The 17,526-nt window shown below is 45.3% G+C and overlaps 1 protein-coding gene across 5 annotated transcripts in view; it reads right to left on the bottom strand.

The window, feature by feature from the left end:
* CARMIL1 (capping protein regulator and myosin 1 linker 1) overlaps positions 1 to 16,847 on the bottom strand; it is a 307,760-nt gene extending 290,913 nt beyond the window's left edge. For 2 of the 5 annotated variants that reach the window (XM_018038752.1, XM_018038753.1), the window contains exons 1-2: positions 16,283 to 16,847; positions 11,928 to 12,025 (exon numbers count right to left, since the gene is read on the bottom strand). In XM_018038752.1, coding sequence (XP_017894241.1) covers positions 11,928 to 12,025; positions 16,283 to 16,322 — 138 coding nt within the window. In that variant the 5' untranslated portion in view covers positions 16,323 to 16,847. The remainder of the gene's footprint in view (positions 1 to 11,927; positions 12,026 to 16,282) is intronic. The other 3 variants (XM_018038754.1, XM_018038756.1, XM_018038755.1) reach the window with 2 other exon arrangements.

The following is a 17,526-nucleotide window of genomic DNA, read 5'->3' as shown; positions in this document are numbered from 1 at the left end:
GGCTGCTTTTGATTTCCATCAGCACAAGCAGTACCTGTGATTCAGTGAACTAAGTTGTACAAAAAGTGCCCCAGACTGCAACATTTTTGCTACTCCAAGGACACAGACAAAGAGCAGAAACTGGCCGGTGGCAACTTAAAAGAAAAAGAGCTGAGATCTTCCAAATACCAAACGGATTTGTCCAAGAACCACAAATGCTTTTCTCCAGGTCTTCCTTTCATTCTCATGCCTATGGGGGATGGTCCAATCATCTTTTGGCTGCTAGTAAGAACTGATTTCAGACAGATGAATTCAGGAAACAGAAAATGCCCCCTGGTAACACCTAACCATTGATGGAGGAGCCTGATGGGCTGCAGTCCATGGGGTCAAAAAGAGTTGGACAGGATTGAGAGACTTCACTTTCACTTTCATGCATTGGAGAAGGAAATGGCAACCCACTCCAGTGCTCTTGCCTGGAGAATCCCAGGGACTGGGGAGCCTGGTGGGCTGCCGTCTATGGGGTCGCACAGAGTCGGACACGACTGAAGCGACTTAGCAGCAGCAGCAACATCTAACCAACCAGCCTGGACCTCACTAGCCATACTGTAGCTCGGATTCCACAGGACTGTTGCTGGGCCCCTTAGGACCAGAAGTCAGGAATCAAACTGCAGAGAAGTGGTCTTAAAAGAGACTTTGCAAAACTTTACTAACATTAAGTCTTATTAACTTTCAGAACTCTGATTTTGTTTTGTTTTTCCCTTGCCTGTTTCACACTGAGACCAAGCATGTAACTCTGAAAATGGAAGGGGTCCTACGTGCTTGTTTTCTGAGAAGCAAATAAGGAGGTCCCTGAGGACCCTCTTCCCACCTGCCAGTCTTGGAAGGAAAAATAACCACAGGCAACAGGGCACTCAAGGGCAGCACTGAAACGAAAGAAATGCAGGCTGAATGCTGAACGCTGGAGGGACTCATCTGGGAAGATGGGGCTCCAGGAGGAGCTGCTCAGTGAAGGAGAGCCCATAGGTCCTGGTGACCTGGACATGCCCCGTCTGGGGTGGGGAGATACGGAGAGGGTGAGGAAGTAGAAGAGAAGCAAGAACTACTCTACAGGTGCTCGGGGGGAGAGGGGGAAGGATCATGCCAGTTAAGAGATGGATGTTAGCTAGAGAATATTCGTTGGAAGGACTGATGCTGAAGCTGAAACCCCAATACTTTGGGGTATTCTGATACCCCAGTCTGATGCAAAGAGCTGACTCTTTTGAAAAGACCCTGATGCTGGGAAAGATTGGAGGCAGCAGGAGAGGGGGACAACAGACGATGAGATGGCTGAATGGCATCACCAACTCAATGGACATAAGTCTGAGTAAACTCTGGGAGTTGGCGATGGACAGGGAGGGAGGCCTGGCATGCTGCAGTCCATGGAGATGCGAAGAGTCAGACACAACTAAGTGACTGAACTGTTAGCTACAGAGGAAAAATCAACTGCCTTCAGAACTGTCCCAGAGAAAAAGCCATGTCCGCTTTCCTATGATACTAAAATACCTTCTAAGACACCAGACTTATTGGCTTACCTGAATATTGGCTTAGGGTTCTTCTTGGCTATATTGCACCCACTGAAAGTGAGCCTTATTTGTTGCAAACCTACTCAACTACCATTAATCAGAGCACTTGAGGACTCAAGAAAGTCTTGAAACCAGGGCAAAGATCAAGGATCTAAATTGTATAACACAGTTTCACACTGAGCTGGGGTCCAGCCAAGAAAAAGTTGTGGCTGACTCGGCAGAAGCTAAGTCAGGGTCCACCAAGACCTGGGACTCCAGAACCCCATGTGCCACCCCCATCAAACACCAGAGCCACAGGGACTCCGTGCCCACAAACACTGCAGGAGACAAAGCATTAGGCAGACCTCAAAGTGCCCTAAACTGCAAGGAAAAGTCTGCCCCAGAAGCAACTGCCTAAGAAACACAAGGACCTAAAAAAAGGGGAGCCAGCCACTCTGCTAAGCAAACCTTTCTAAAGACAATAAAACTAATGAGGTGGGGAAATTATTCTCTATTGAGACTTCCTGAATAACAATCAGGTGAAAAATACATCCTTTAAGAAGTCTGTCAGCCAGCAATTCCACTGCCAGGAATTTATCCAAGAAAAATAAATGTGAGGATATGCACATTTATACGGCAAAATACTGGAAGCAACCTAACTAGCTTATAATTAGTGTTAGCCAACTATGGGCTAATGGAGTGCCAGGCAGAAATTTAAAACATAAATATGTATGTATTATTGTCATGGAAAGTTTTGACCACAAAAAGTAAAATTTTAAAGTACATTACAAAATAGGATTTATGATTCCATTTTTTAAATAGATCATATAGTTTATGTATATTAACATATAAAAATATGGAAAATACTGATTTTTTTCCAATGATTACATGTAAATTGATAGGACTAGTGATGCTTCAGTTTTCCTTTCCTATTTTACAACTTGTTAGTAAAGCAGATAGCATAGATACTTTCAAAATTTTAAAAATAACAGGAAGAAAACTTTTATTTGGCCAAAGCAATGTGCCACTGGTATCCTTCACTTGGCCAGCTGCACCCAGATCAATGTTTCCTACAGGGTCTGGAGAACAGATTCTCGATTCCACACACCACATGCCCCACTTCAAGAGGCACAGTCCACAAAAGGCCATGGAAGGCTCTGAGAAAGGTTGTTTAATTCAGGTTAACAGTGTATGCCCAACATTTGTGATCCACAAATTTGAAAAAGTTTAAAAGACTCAGTGATAAAGTAGGATGAGTCTAGACCAACGCGATCTGAACAGTGAAACATCTGAAAGCAACATTCTCCAAGGACTAAGATTTGCAGGAAGTGAGAATATTTCACCTGAGGACTAAAAGACCAAGGAAAAACATGGTAACTGTCTTCAAATTCCTGACCCACACTCATGTAGGAGGGAGCAAAACTGTCCTATGATGTTCCAGTCAACTACACTAGAATGAATTCAAAGAAGTTATTGACAAGCAGATTCAAGCCCAAATTAAGAAAGGGCCTTCTGAGACTCTTGCTTTTCCCAACACAAGATAATGAAGCGAAAGGTGGATACCCAGCTATCAGGGATGCTCCAGAGGCAACTTCTCATAGGCCAGGGTGCTTGGTTAGATGGCTAACAAGAGTCCTCTAGCCCTAAGATCCTCTGGGGCCAGATCTGAACAAACTCCCCAAGGTCAGCTTAAGCTAGTCTGTCCACACCAGATTGTCTCCTGTGCCCCTAAAGCCCAGGATCAGTAGGAATCAACACACATCTGCCTCCTTAGTGGGAACTTGGCACATCATCTCAAACCCTTGCCACAGGCTGGAGATTCTCTCAGTAGAGTTCAGTTGCTCAGTCATGTCCGACTCTTTGCGACCCCATGGACTGCAGTACACCAGGCTTCCCTGTCTTTATCACCAACTCCCGGAGCTTACTCAAACTCATGTCCACTGAGTCGGTGATGCCATCCAACTATCTCATCCTCTGTCGTCCCCTTCTCCTCCCGCCTTCAATCATTCAGTACAGTTAAGGCATTTGTATGTCCCTGCTTCTACCTCTAACAGCACTTTCTGTGCACTTAGCGTGTCTAAGGGACTAAGAAAGCTGTTGGCCAATGTGCATCGAAAGATAATGTTTTCAGAAAAGAAAAATGCTCTCCCAAAACCAAGGTGAGGGAAAGGAACAGTAGGTGAAAGTGAACATGGTTTTATTCACACACACACGCCCATCCTTCTTTCCTCTTTATTTTACCCCTCTTTTCTCAAAGAGTTGAGGAAAGTGATATTTTGAGTGAGAAAGTGTGTGTGTGTGTATATGTACTGGGGCACAGGAACAAAGATTCAGACAACAATAGGCCCCATATATCCCAATCCAAATCCTTGTATTCTGTTAAAACACAGCAAGCTTTTTATCAAAAGGGAGGATGACCAGAAAGGATCAAAGTTCTATCCTTCAGATTTTAGTTGCATTTTCAGTTTAACAGATATTAACAGTGTTTCTGATGAAATGAAACATAAAGGTGCTACAGTAACCTTTCACTAAAGCCCCTTTTGTTTTCTGTTTTACAACCAAAAAAAAAAAAGTTCTCCCAATTCACTGCATATGCTGGTTAGATTTCCGGGCTCCTCCTTGTCCACAGTGTCCCCCTTCACAAGATTCCAATACTGCCTCACCTCCCTTCCCTCTCCTCTCCGGCAGGGTGGACCTAAACGCCCTTTCCCAGGGTGCCTAAATCCCAGAGGCTGCAAGACAGTATCTTTTTAAGAACAATGAAAAGTTACACCAGGCTGATGTATGTTCAACAGCTTCTTGCCCAAGGTCATTTGACTCATCTAACTCAACTACAAAAGAAACTGGGGCAGACGCAGATGAGAAAAGTAGAAAGTAAACGCAGCTCAGGTAACAAGTTCAAGTTGGCTAGAACTACCTCCTGGAAACACATGCCCAGAGCCAGAGCCTGCCTCCAACCCCCTACCCAGAGATCAGTGGGAGCCCCAGCTCTGACTCGGGGTAAATTCCAAAGCACTCAAATACACAGTCTCTGATTTTGAGTTTCCCAGAAGTTTTGCCAGGACCCTTGGCAACATTCTCTGATACCTACTCCTGATGATCATTGCAATGCTGTTGCCATTTTCTAAAGCTCCATTTTCTAGAAGCATGTAACTTCACCCAGGTGCTTTGAAAATTACCTGTGCACTGAATCGTAAGTGATCCTTAAAAGCTGAGACTCCTAAGAGTTCCACAAAGAGAACTGTTCAAATTACGCAACAACTGGTACAAGAGCTTCCTGCGGAGGGAAGTAAACCTGGGGGCCTGGAACAATGATTTTCCAACAGCATTTCTTCAGGAGCCACTGTAATCTACAAACATCTCACATGAATTTCATTCTTACAGCTGCTAGGAGAAAAACACAAACACATGATTGGATGCTATACCACATTTAACTTATTAGCAATCAACTGTGAGGGTTGCTGGCAGAATATTCCACTTTTGTGCAGCACTCAGGATAAACGTGGCACCAGGTAAAGAACCCATCTGCCAATGCAGGAGACAGAAGAGATGCAAGTTCGATCCCTGGGTCCGGGAGATACCCTGCAGGAGGGCATGGCAACCCACTACAGTATTCTTGCCTGCAGAATTCCAGACAAAGGAGCCTGGTGGGCTACAGTCCATGGGGTCACAAATAGATACAACTGAGTGATTAAAACTTTCCAAATTTTCAGGATAAAGCGCCCCCATCTCCATCTATTTGGAAAGCATCCTGAGATTGCAAAAGTTAGCTACTATAAAAACTGTGATATTTGTACTACTTAACAGGTAAATAGGGACAGTCTCTATACTAAGCAGCCGAAACAGAATTTAATTGCCCCTCTATTTCTGAGATATGTTCATCAAAACAGCCTCATGAAAAATTAAAAAAAAAAAAAAAAAAAACAGCCTCATGGAAATCACTGAATGAGTTTATTATTTTGTTAGTGTATTTGGATTTTAAATGATAAATTTGCAAAACGTAAACTCCTAAAATAGCATTATTTTATTGGCTCCATGAAAAAGTATGTGCTTTTAAATGGTACAATTGGGTTTTTTTTAGAATCTGGATAGGTTAGTATCACCTGAAAGTGGCTACAAAACAAAAATTCCAGTGTGAATATTTGTCTGAGAAGTGACTACACCATGGGTCATGCTGCTGAATCAAGTTACGTGTTAGGAGATGAGGGAATTAGGAAAATATTAAACAGACTAGTCATGCAAAGTGAGTATGGCCTCATGTAGAAGAGCAATGCTTTCCGTATCAGAGACTGAAGTTTTCATTAATTCATGCTTAGATGGGCCAGATGCCTACAAAACTCTTAGGTGAGCTTTATTCTCTTTTTCATGCATTTTTTAAAATAAGCAGGTGTGAGTGGAGCTTATATTTTAATGAAAGACAGCACAGCCATCAAGAAATTTTCAGTTCAGTCGCTCAGTCGTGTCCGACTCTTTGCGATCCCATGAATCGCAGCACGCCAGGCCTCCCTGTCCATCACCAACTCCCAGAGTTCACTCAAACTCACGTCCATCGAGTCAGTGATGCCATCCAGCCATCTCATCCTCTGTCGCCCCCTTCTCCTCCTGCCCCCAATCCCTCCCAGCATCAGAGTCTTTTCCAGTGAGTCAACTCGTTGTATGAGGTGGCCAAAGACATTTTAATGATATCCAAATAATGTCCTTTTACTTTTCCTCATTTTTAAGGTTAACTTACAGTTATTCCAATCAAGCCTAAGAGGTTCAAAAGTTATAAATAAATAGCCAAGCGAGAGAAAATACATTAAAGAGCTTCTAGGTTAACTTTTCAGGACTAAATAAGTGAATAGCCAATGAAGTGTTTTCAAGGCATAGGTGGACAAACAACACGGTCAGTTTCATGTCATTTCCTCAACCTGCTCAGTCTAAGAAAGGAAGTCCTGCTTCTGTCCCCATTTAAGAGGGATGTGGTAAAATAAGGGATTGGCAAAGATGATCAAACCCAAATCGAAACAGGAAAAAGGAAGCGGAGACCAGGAATGGGCCTTCCACACCTTCAGAGGCATGGTTCTAGCGAGAGGCGCACATTGCTGTCCCCTAGGTGAGCTACAGCAGAAAGAGGGTGGGAAAAGGGTGTGAGAGACCTTGCTTCCCCCGACAATACCAAATTGCTAGATCATACATCCATTGCTGATAGGACTACACAATGATATAACCATGCTGGAAAATGAAAAACGACAGCTTCTTCTAAAATGAGACAGGCAATTCCTATACAAATCCACAATTACGCTCTCTGGCATTGCAAAGGGAGAAATGGAGACTTATTTTCACACCAAAATCTGTAAACAAATGTTTATATCAGTTTTATTCCTAACAGCCCCAAACTGGAAATAGCCTACAACTGTCAGTGGGTGAGCAGTGGGTAAACAACCCGTGGTACATCCATACCCCAGACTACTCAGAAACAAGAGCTGAAAAGGTGCAATAGACACACACACAACTTGGATCAATGTCCAGGCAACTAAGTAGAAGCAAAAAGAGCCAGTCCCTAAAAGGCACATATATTGTGTGATTATACTTATGGAACACTTCTGAAGTGACAAGATTATGGAGATAGAAGAGAGATTCTGGCTACCAGCAGGCAGAGCAATGGCGAGTCTGAGGTTGTGGACCTGAAAGGCAACACGAGGCATCTCTATGGTGATGGAAATGTTCCAAATTTTCCAGTCATCACTGTTAACAACCCACGGTCATGTCCCAGAATTTTGCAAAACAGAAGAGACTGGATAATGGATACAGAGGATCTCTCTCCATTCGCTCAGTCGTGTCCAACTCTTTGAGACCCCATGGACTGTAGCCTACCAGGCTCCTCCCTCCATGGGATTCTCCAGGCAAGAGTACTAGAGTGGGTTGTCATTTCCTTCTCCAAGGGATCTTCCCGACCCAGGGATCGAACCTGGGTCTCCCGCATTCCAGACAGATGCTTTAACTTCTGAGCCACCAGGGAAGCCCATTACTTCCTATAACTGCATGCAAATCTACAGTTACCTAAAACTGCAACGTTTACTGTGTAAAAATGAAATTCCACTTTTAAAAGTCCAGGTACTAGAAAAATTGGGTGAAGATTCAATGAGCAGATGGGAGGAAAAGGCTGACCATCTAACACAGAATCACTTCCTAATAACATCCTCTAATGGCAAGGCAGGAAAGGATCACAGAAAAGGATGGCACAGTGCCAGTATGTGGCCTGCAGCAGACCTGCCCAGCCCTTTATTAAAGTACAGGCCAAAGAATGTCCCCTACGAGGACACTCCAAATGGAGAGCCTGTTCTAGCCTGTTCCATGTTCACTGTAACTGTTGCATCCCAGTTTCCCCAGCTATGGTCAGTAGGGTTTCTGGCCATCTATGTTTGAGAATGACAGTATATTTCATCTCATTCTGAGAAATCTACTATGCACACGAGTGCACCAAAGTCTCTGAGTCAAAGTCGTGCAGTAAAGACACTGGTTGATCTCTGTTTAATGTTTGATAGCCAAACTTGTTTGGCCATAAAACACTCTCTCCCTGAATATCCTACCATTTCTGATTTCACTGGACCAGCACACATCTGAAGAATTTCAGGTTTCATCAGTTGCCTTCCATCTTGCTTTAAAGGTAACACAAACAATTGGGCATTGAAATCATCTGTGCCACTGGGAAAACAGAATGCAGAATCCTTTGGTTCCTTCTGCTTTCTCAATTGTTGATCATGTTCTAGGCAGTGTTAAAACCCATCCCAGTTAATCTACAAAGAAACCATTCACAGAGCACCAGACTGGGCTCCCTGCGCTACATAGCAACTTCTCACTTAACACAACATTGTTTAAAAAAAAGTAATATTTAAATTAAAAAATAGAAAAAAAAAGAGAAACTATTTACAAATAGATACTTTTATAAGGCCTGTTTCATCAGAGAAAGGAACTGAGGCTGAACAATGTTATAAAGTGACTGGGCTATGGTGTGAACCAGGCATGATTCAAGGTCCAAGGCCTTAACTGCTGGGCCCTATGATGGCCCAGGGGAGGATAAAGTTTACGTGGTGGTCATTAGAAACAGGTGGTAGGAAGAGACCTGTTTAAACAATCCCAATTTTCACCTGATCCCGACCGCAAGAAAAAGAATTAGCTTTGCTGCTGCTGCAGTCGTGTCCGACTCTGTGCAACCCCAGAGACGGCAGCCCACCAGGCTCCCCCATCTCTGGGATTCTCCAGGCAAGAACACTGGAGTGGTTTGCCATTTCCTTCTCCAATGCGTGAAAGTGAAGTCGCTCAGTCGTGTCCGCTCCTAGCGACCCCATGGACTCCAGCCTACCAGGCTCCTCCGTCCATGGGATTTTCCAGGCAAGAGTACTGGAGTGGGTTGCCATTGCCTTCTCCAAGAACTGGCTTTAGGCTGGGCCATTTTCCACCCCGTACCCCTTGCTCCCACTGTACTTAATATGTCTCTAACACGCTAAGCTCTCTCTGGCTTCCAGGCATATTCTGTTTTCTTTGTCTACAACATGCCTCTCTTCCCTTAGTAACTCTTGTTCATCCATTGGGTGGTAGCTTACATCCGCCTGCCTTCTGCAAGTCTTCCCTGACCCTCAGGCCTGGGTCAGGGGTTCCTCCCATGTGCTTTCAGTCATCTTGCTCACAACATATCTCAAAGCACTGCCTGTTGAGATGTTTACCTTCCCAACTAGACTCTGAGCTCTGAATCCCATGAAGTCAGAGTCGACGTCCATTTTGGACATACCATGTGTCTGGCTTATGCTCAGCAAGTATGGAACCAAGCAATGAATAATGTATCAATCAACCAAATCCATACAGGGAGCTCTAATCCTTCTGAAGTCCAAATCTTTGTGAAAGGTTGCAACCACTGAACAACAAGCTGAAGGATTGTTTCAGTTTTTTAGTATAATGGTGAAATGGATAAGACAGACCTGGGCTCAACTCCCGACTCTGTCATTCATTGGCAGGATGACCTGAAACAAGTTCCTTTAGCTTTTCCAAATCTCAGTTTCTGCAAATGCACATGTAAGTAGGGCCCAACTCAGAGGGCTGCAGCAGGAGCAAATAAAGCAATGCATAATTAATTGTTCAACAGAACATGTTATATAAATGTTAGTTATCGTGACCATGAGAAGGAAGATGAAAATAAACTATGAAAAATGGAAGCTGGAAATAGCATAAAGTCTCTAAATGTAAAAACAAGGAACCAAGTCACTCTCAGCTTTACGAGAAGGAAGGACACTAAGAGTAGCCGGGCACTAGGGAAAGAAATGAGAAATAAAAATTTGAAATGCTGAGTCAAGCCAATTCACGTATGCCCTATTTTATTGGACTCACAGCCAAAAGAAAGTCAGAAATACAAATTATAAGGGGATTCCCCCAACGTTTTAAGTAATTGAATTTCTCTAAATTCAGAAAATCAACAACTTAAGGTGAATTCGTAGACCATCTTGCTCACACCTGAAGCTTGTCAAACCCTGAAAATTTCAATTAACAATTCTTGCCCCTGCAAGTAAGGAATAGCTAAAACAAGTTTACCCTAAGCTACTAGAAACTACTTAGATTCCAGATTTGGGGAGAAAAATGTTTACATTTGAATACATTTGTAATTTGATCACAACCTTAATCAACTCCAGCTAATGTTGCGATGAAGCCCCCACCCCCACCTCAAAAAAAATCTTAACAGTAAGTACAAATCATAACTAATTTTTAAGGGTGCTAATTATTTATTTGATGTTTAAATTTGTCTTTGCAAATTTTACTCATGACAGGGGTTTCTTATGCTGATGAACAATGTCCACATCAACAAGTACCACATACTATGTTAGACGGTTGCAGGAAACACTACTTGATATTTAAATTGTAAAAAGGTGAACCCATCTTGTGAAGTAAACATGTAAAACAAGTGGCAGGAACAAAATTTCTCTCTACCCTACCACTGCCAAGACATATCTGTACCCTTTGGCTGAACAATATTAAGTAAAGCACACCTTAAGGAAATTTACTCTATCAAAACTGAAGCAGAATGATGATACCAATCACTTCTGCTATTGATAACCATAATTATACAGTCTGAGTAAACACATTTCGTTGCAGGGCAAAAGTCACTCCATCAAGTTTTTCCACTTAAATTTCTCTGCCATCCTGACTTGTACACAGAGAAATAGAAGTCATCCATCAATAAATAGCATAATCCTTCCATCCACAGGAGAAGGCAGTCAGATGTTTTAAAGAGATTCTTAAGACAGCTGCTATGAGAAAGATATTTCAGATTCTGTGGCAACTTCAACTGAAGAAACTGAATATTAAAAATATTCTTTTAATGACACATGCTTGAGGTTTTAAAATACTCCAGAAGGGGGAAGGGGGTAAAACTGGCAGGAGATAAAACAATATTCTTGAAATACTGAAAACTGTTGAAGGTGGATAAAAAGGATACAAAGTTCAATATACTATTCTCTACTTTTGCATATGTTTGACAATTTCTAATGATAAAAAATAAGAGTAAACAGACTATTCTAACAAAAACACAAGCAAGGTGTATTACCTAAGCTTAAGGTTTGCCACAATTTCAACCCAGAAACCATTAAAACATCACAGAAGACTTTTCACCTCCCTAAAGGTACAACTCAGGAGCTGACAACTCCCTAACAATCCTGTGTTCAATGGGCTGATCCCTCAAGTCCTCAAGCAACTCCTCTCCCAGGTTGGAGGGAGCCCCCCAAGTTCCATCAGCACCAGCAGACATACTAAATACCTAAGACACTGGACTGGTGGTACTCACATATTGGCTGAGGGTTCATCTTAGCTACATTTCATCCAATGGAAGTGCCATGGGCCTTAGCAGTTGCAAATCTGCTCAACTACCATTTATCAGAGCCCTCAAGGACTCAAAGAAAGCACTGAAGCCAGGGCAAAGATCAAGCTGGCACTCTACTCCCCAAACCAATGGATATGGATATTGGATGGATACGGATATAACATTTGAGAAAATTTAATAGTTAAACTGACATGAGATGAATTTTTTTTAAACTCCTTCAAAGTCCTCACAAACAGGATCAGATACTCAGCCACCACAAACGTAAAAAGCAAGCTCCCTTTAACATCCAACTTTCAACAAACAACCTGAAAATGGTCTCTAGGAGACGACCAAGAGGAGGGTGACTTACAACTTTAAGAAAGACAATATATTTTAAAACTTCAGTCACTAAAATTTAACTTTCAGTGGGCAAATATTCCAGCTTACCTAGGAGAAAATGGGCATCAGAATGTTTGAACAAAATATAAAACACAGAACAAGCACTGCATGAAAATCAGGCAATCAAAACAATAGAGGGAAAAGCATTTTCACTTCCAGACTTTAAAAAAGTTAATACTTACCAACACTCTGTTTTCAACTTTGTCTCCCTTCACTTCCAGCTTTACTTTCTTCTTCAATGCAATCTTTATCTTTCTGCCAAGAACATCCTTTATGCTTTCTGAAAGAAAGGAATAGCTTCATTAGATTCTTTTATTAATAAGAGAAAAGCATTGGCGAGGATAGAGCATTTGAAAGAGTATTTTCAGTTGTTTTTATTTTTCTTTCTTTTTTGCTTATTTTCACAAGCTTGATACTAATCAATCACCAAGTATTTAATGAACGCTTACTTTGTGCCTTGGACTGTGTGCTCAGATGCTGAGGCAAATATAAAAGCATATGAAAAAATAAAAATAAAAAGCATATGATACGATACCAGACCATGCAAGCAAGCCATGACATAACCTTGCTGGGCAAAGAGGATACTCACACACCAGGGAGAAAAAGAAGAGCAATGGCAGGTAGTAGCATAGAGCACTGTACTGTGAGTAGACCGTAAGCACAAGAATTCATTGACTCTTTTGCCTGGTTATCCACAGCCCCCAGCTTGAAAAGCTGAATGCTAGCAGGACCTTCCATGAGTACCCCCAAACTGAACAGGTCCCAAATCCATGTCAGTTTGATTTGATTTTCCCTGCTCCTCTTCTGGCCCTTCATGAAGCTAGAAATCTTCTTTATCTCCAACTTCGTTCTCTCAGGGGCTTCCCAGGTGGTGCAGTGGTAGAGAATCTGCCTGCCAATGCAGGAGACACAAGCGACATGGGTTCAATTCCTAGGTCAGGAATATCACAACTGAGCATGCACACCATTCTCTCAGGGAGCCAGTCACCTGTTCTCCCAGGACCACCTCCAAAACAGTTCCTGAGCACGGCTCTGCACTCTGTACTCAGCATCTCTCACCGAGACTAGCCCAACACCTCTAACCGATCAGCCCCCAGAACCAAAGTGGCCCTTCCAAAGCCACAGATCTAATCTTGTCCCTTGTGCTGTGTGACTATGACTCACAGTCATTTTTGGGTGAATCCAAACCTTCCAGCATGCCACGAAAGGCCCTTCACGTTTTTCCAGCTTAACTTCTCAGCATACACTTTCCCTTTTCTCCTCCTGGTTAGATTCTGCAAAGCACAGCAAAGTTCTTTATAACCCCATCACTGAGCTGTCTATTATAATGATTTTTATTTATTCATACCTTCAACAAACATACCTAGTGTGCCAACTACTCTGCTAAGTGCTGGACTAGAGATGACCCCTGCCTTCCACAGGTGCTTACAATCTAGTGGAGGGCAGGGATCGATGTCACTAGACAAACATGCGCCCACTACCACGAGATCGTGGACAAGACGACACACAACGGTTTCGGGAGTAGGGGACCCCTGACCTGAATCTTGAAGAAGTAGAAAACAGACCACTGGTTTCCAAAGCAGTGTCCAATACAACCCACTGGGGTGCAGGAAGAAAACAGTAGCATTTTTACTCCTTGCACTGTGTTTCACTGTTATGTTCTAGATTACACACACTCAGTGAAATATGCATGCAACTTAACAAGTGTATTCATGTATTTATTAAGGGATGGTCAAAATATTCTTATTAGAAACCCACCACAATGAGTTTAAGAGGCACTCAGATAAGAAGCGTGAAGGAGGGGAGGACGGGACATTGTCAGCAGAGAGAAGAGCATGAGAAGACGAGAAAGTACAGTTTGTCCAGGGAACAGCAATGAGGTGGAATGTAGGAAGGGGAGGGAACAAGTGGAGGACCTCACTGCCTGGGGAGCTCCCTAGGCAGCTCCTATCTTATCAGCACTCACAACGGGTACAGGCTACCCGTCTCTCCCCTACAAAAGAACTGTGGGAAATGAGCATGTGAAATTGACTTAAAATATACTCAAAGAAAAAGACAGGAAAAGTTATATAGCCATAGGTCAAAAATAGCTATCTTGGAGTGGTAACATGAGTGACATATATTCTCATTCTTCTCTGAATCTTTTAAATGAAAAGCCTGTATTAATTTAATAATCAGAAGGATACACATTTTGTTTAATGTTTTGGGGAATTAGCTTAAGGAAATATATTGAGTTTTTCACAGGGTTGCCATTTTGAATTGATGAGAAGAGAACCCCTGTGAGCACTGAAATAGGAGACCAAAGCAGACACAGGAATTTCCCCTCACCCAGGCTAATTAGGCCACTTAAAAGCCCAGAAGAATACTGGGCCTATCACAAAAACCTGTGCCCCTTGTTTGAGAGACGTGTAAGATGGGCAGAGCTCGATAAACACAAAACCTCCATCTCTAGATAGAGGTTAATTTCAACTTTTGAAATATACAAAGAATTCATTTTGTGGACCATCAATAGAAAACCGTCCTATCCTTCATCACCCTTTATCTTGCGTCTAATTACCTAAACCTAAAGTTTAACTGCAGCTTGCCTGGTGACTCAGAGGTAAAGAATCCACCTGTAATGTAAGAGACTGGAGCTCAATATCTGGGCCCAGAAGATCCCCTGGAGAAGGAAATGGCAACAGATTACGGTATTCTTGCCTAGAAGATCCCATGAACAGAGGAGCACAGTCCATGGGGCCGCAAAGAGTCAGACACGACTGAGCGACTAAACAGCAATAACAAAGTTTAATTACCTAAACTTTTCATCACCAGGCTCAAGGATACCCAATTTTTTAAAAAAAAGTATCTGCCACCTGCTTTAGTTAGTTAAGTTAGTTAAGTCGCTCCGTCAGTCGTGTCAGACTCTTTGCGACCCTGCGGACTATAGCCCACCAGGCTCCTCCGTCCATGGGATTCTCCAGGCAAGAATACTGGAGTGGGTTACCATTTCCTTCTCCAGGGGATCTTCCCGACCCAGGGATCAAACCCAGGTCTCCCGCATTGCAGGCAGATGCTTTAACCTCTGAGCCACCAGGGAAGCATCCTTATCCCCCGGCCAGTGATGCAAACCCTCCCCTAAATTCTCTTTCCCAGGACCTCTGGAGGCATCTTCAGAGGTTCTGGGCATGTGTTTCCTCTTCTGGATAGGGTTTTGGTAAGATCTCCTGCTCCCAGAACTGGATGCTCATTCCCAGTGGGCTTTACAGGATTGAGGAAGGGGAGGGGAAGAGACCTTTATATCCTAAATATAGTCAAGACTTTGGCTTTTTTTTAATTCAACAAAACCAGAAGCTTCCATCTTCCATATTAGCCTAGCAACAGCTTCTTTACATCAACTTTCACCTGCTTGAGTAAACAGTCGCTAATGGAAGAACACACACAAACTCCTCCAAAGTAACACCTCTAAGGGGTGAAAGAGGGGCAGATTCCTCAAATGCAGATGCATGGGTGGTTAGAACTCTTGTCAGCAGCCATTAACCATCATCTTTTTGAGTTTAGGCTGTGTAGGTTGATACAGCAAGGAAACAGGTCACTGGGGCTCAAAACACAAGCACACAACACATACCTTGTTACAATACAACATGCTGCACACACACACACACACACGCAGGCACACACGAGCTTTACCCCTGGGTTTTCAGAACACTCTTACCCCCAAACCTCATTTTAAGCTCTGCCATGTTAACCCTCTCTCTACATAATTAAGTTAAACCGCAGGACAAAATATTCATACACACACACCCCCCACCAAAACCCTCAAGGGACTCAAACAATGGGTCACCTTGCACAGGGTACCACATACAGGTTCCCTAAGAGATCCAGGATGGGGAGAATTGGCAGGTTAATCATTACTGAAGTAAGGCTTTTATCATTAACCCTCAGTTTCCTGGCGCAAGTTTGCGTCAGTCCTGTAACCCTTTCGCTCCCACTTCGCGATGCGAAACCACGCCTTGCCAGGCTCAGTCATTACATCCGACCAGTGCCCCCTCCCCCAAGCCCTACGTCACAAGGGCACCTCTGGCCGAGAGTTTCCTGGGGGTGGGATGTGGAGCTCCTGGCACGTGCCGGAGGCGACCTACTGTGCGCTCGCCAGCAGTTCGTGTCCTGGGCTTTCCGGGACTTCCCGAGTTGGGGACGCGGGACCGGCCACTGTAGTGGATTCTCCTCGCTTGCAGGAATCCCCAGACCCAGGCAGCCCGCCCCCTTCTTCCGCCAACCTGGACCCCCGGTCACCGCGGGAGGAGGCGCTGGGGGCCACCAGCATAGCCGCGGCGGGCGCTCCCGGGTCTCCCGATTCCTCCCCAAGCCGGCCCTCTCGGGACTCAGCTTTTCTAGCGGTGGGACAGGAGCAAACTTGCCGGCGCCCCCCAGCGACCCTGCCCGACACCCCTCCGACCCCAGGGGCGCAGGGACGTGCGGCAGGAGAGAGGTCGGATGAGAGGTGGAGGCGAGGGGGCCGCAGAGGCAGAAAGAAAATCAACCACCGCGCGACTCTTACCTATCAACTCCCCGGGCACCTCGGAGCTCTCCTCGGCCATGGCCCTCTAGGTGCGGGGAATGTTGCAGGTCCAACTCTGATTTACGGCCCCCACCCTCCCCCGACTCTCTCAGTTTCCTAGAGGCAGATGCAGCTCGCAAACGGGAGAAGGTGTGAAACGGGGGGGACGCAGATAGAATTTGGCCGCGTCCCCCGCCCCACCAAAAAAAAAAAAAAAAAGAGTTGCAAATCCGAGATGGGTTTGCGGCTGCTGCTACATGACGCCTCCTTGCAGTTCCCGGCGGCGGAACGGAGACCCGGCGGGCTTGGGAGCGGGGTGCGCGGGCGGCTGCGGGGCTGGCTCCGGCTCGCGGCTCCCGGCTCCGGCCGCTGGCAGTTCCCGCCCGCTCCCGGCGCCGCACCTACGGCCCTAGGTGAAGGCGGAAGGCGTGGGGAGAGGCGGGGAGAGCGGCGCGGGGCGGGGGGCCAGGGTGTCCTAGCGCTCCAGCCGGGCTCCAGTGGGGCGGGGGCAGCTCCGGCGCGGCTCCTCCTCCCTCCTTTGCCTCCTCCTCCTTCTCCTCCTCCAGCGTTTCCTCCTCACCTCGCGAGACCCGGCCTCCGTACACGTCCCAGGCCGGCCTCCCAAGCCCGGGGGCGCGTTCCCCGGCGCTGGCCGCAGAGCCCGGCAGCGCGAGACTGCGGCGGCGGGCACCCGGAGCTCCTCGCGGCCTCCCTCCCGAACCGCCGAAGCCCTGCGTCTGGAGAGAGGGCGAGGGAGCCTGGGAGCCATCTGCTGGCCACTGGGGAGGACGGCCGGGTGAGCCTGGGCGCCCGATTCCCCGTCCCCACCCCCCGGTGAGCCAAGGACGCCAGGGGATGGGAGGCTGCAGACCCCGCGCACATTCCGCAGGCTGGTCTGCGCGGAAACCCGGTCTTTCTGGGACCCCTCTGCTCCCTTTCCTTTCTCAACCCTCCCTGTGACAGGCTGGCGTTTCCTCGACGTTATTAATTTTCCATTTCTGGGGAGCAGGAGCTAGACGAAACCTGTAAACACGAACCATATGGTGAGAAAACACTTTTTTGTGTGCTCAGCGGGCGCACCGCCGCCGCCGCAGTTTGCCATCTCAGACATTCGAAGCGGGAGAGCGCACGCAAAAAAAAAAAAAAAAAAAAGCCTTTCACTCGTGCTGGAACCTCCTTTTAAAAAGCCAGGGCATTTTCGGGCAGCTGAGAGTAATTCACAAAAGCCAGAATGAGCCTGCTGA

This window comes from Capra hircus, chromosome 23 (genome assembly GCF_001704415.2).
Source record: "Capra hircus breed San Clemente chromosome 23, ASM170441v1, whole genome shotgun sequence".
Lineage (NCBI taxonomy): Eukaryota > Metazoa > Chordata > Mammalia > Artiodactyla > Bovidae > Capra > Capra hircus.
The sequence above is the reverse complement of the archived record's forward strand: the minus strand, read 5'-3'. Positions and strand labels throughout refer to the sequence as shown.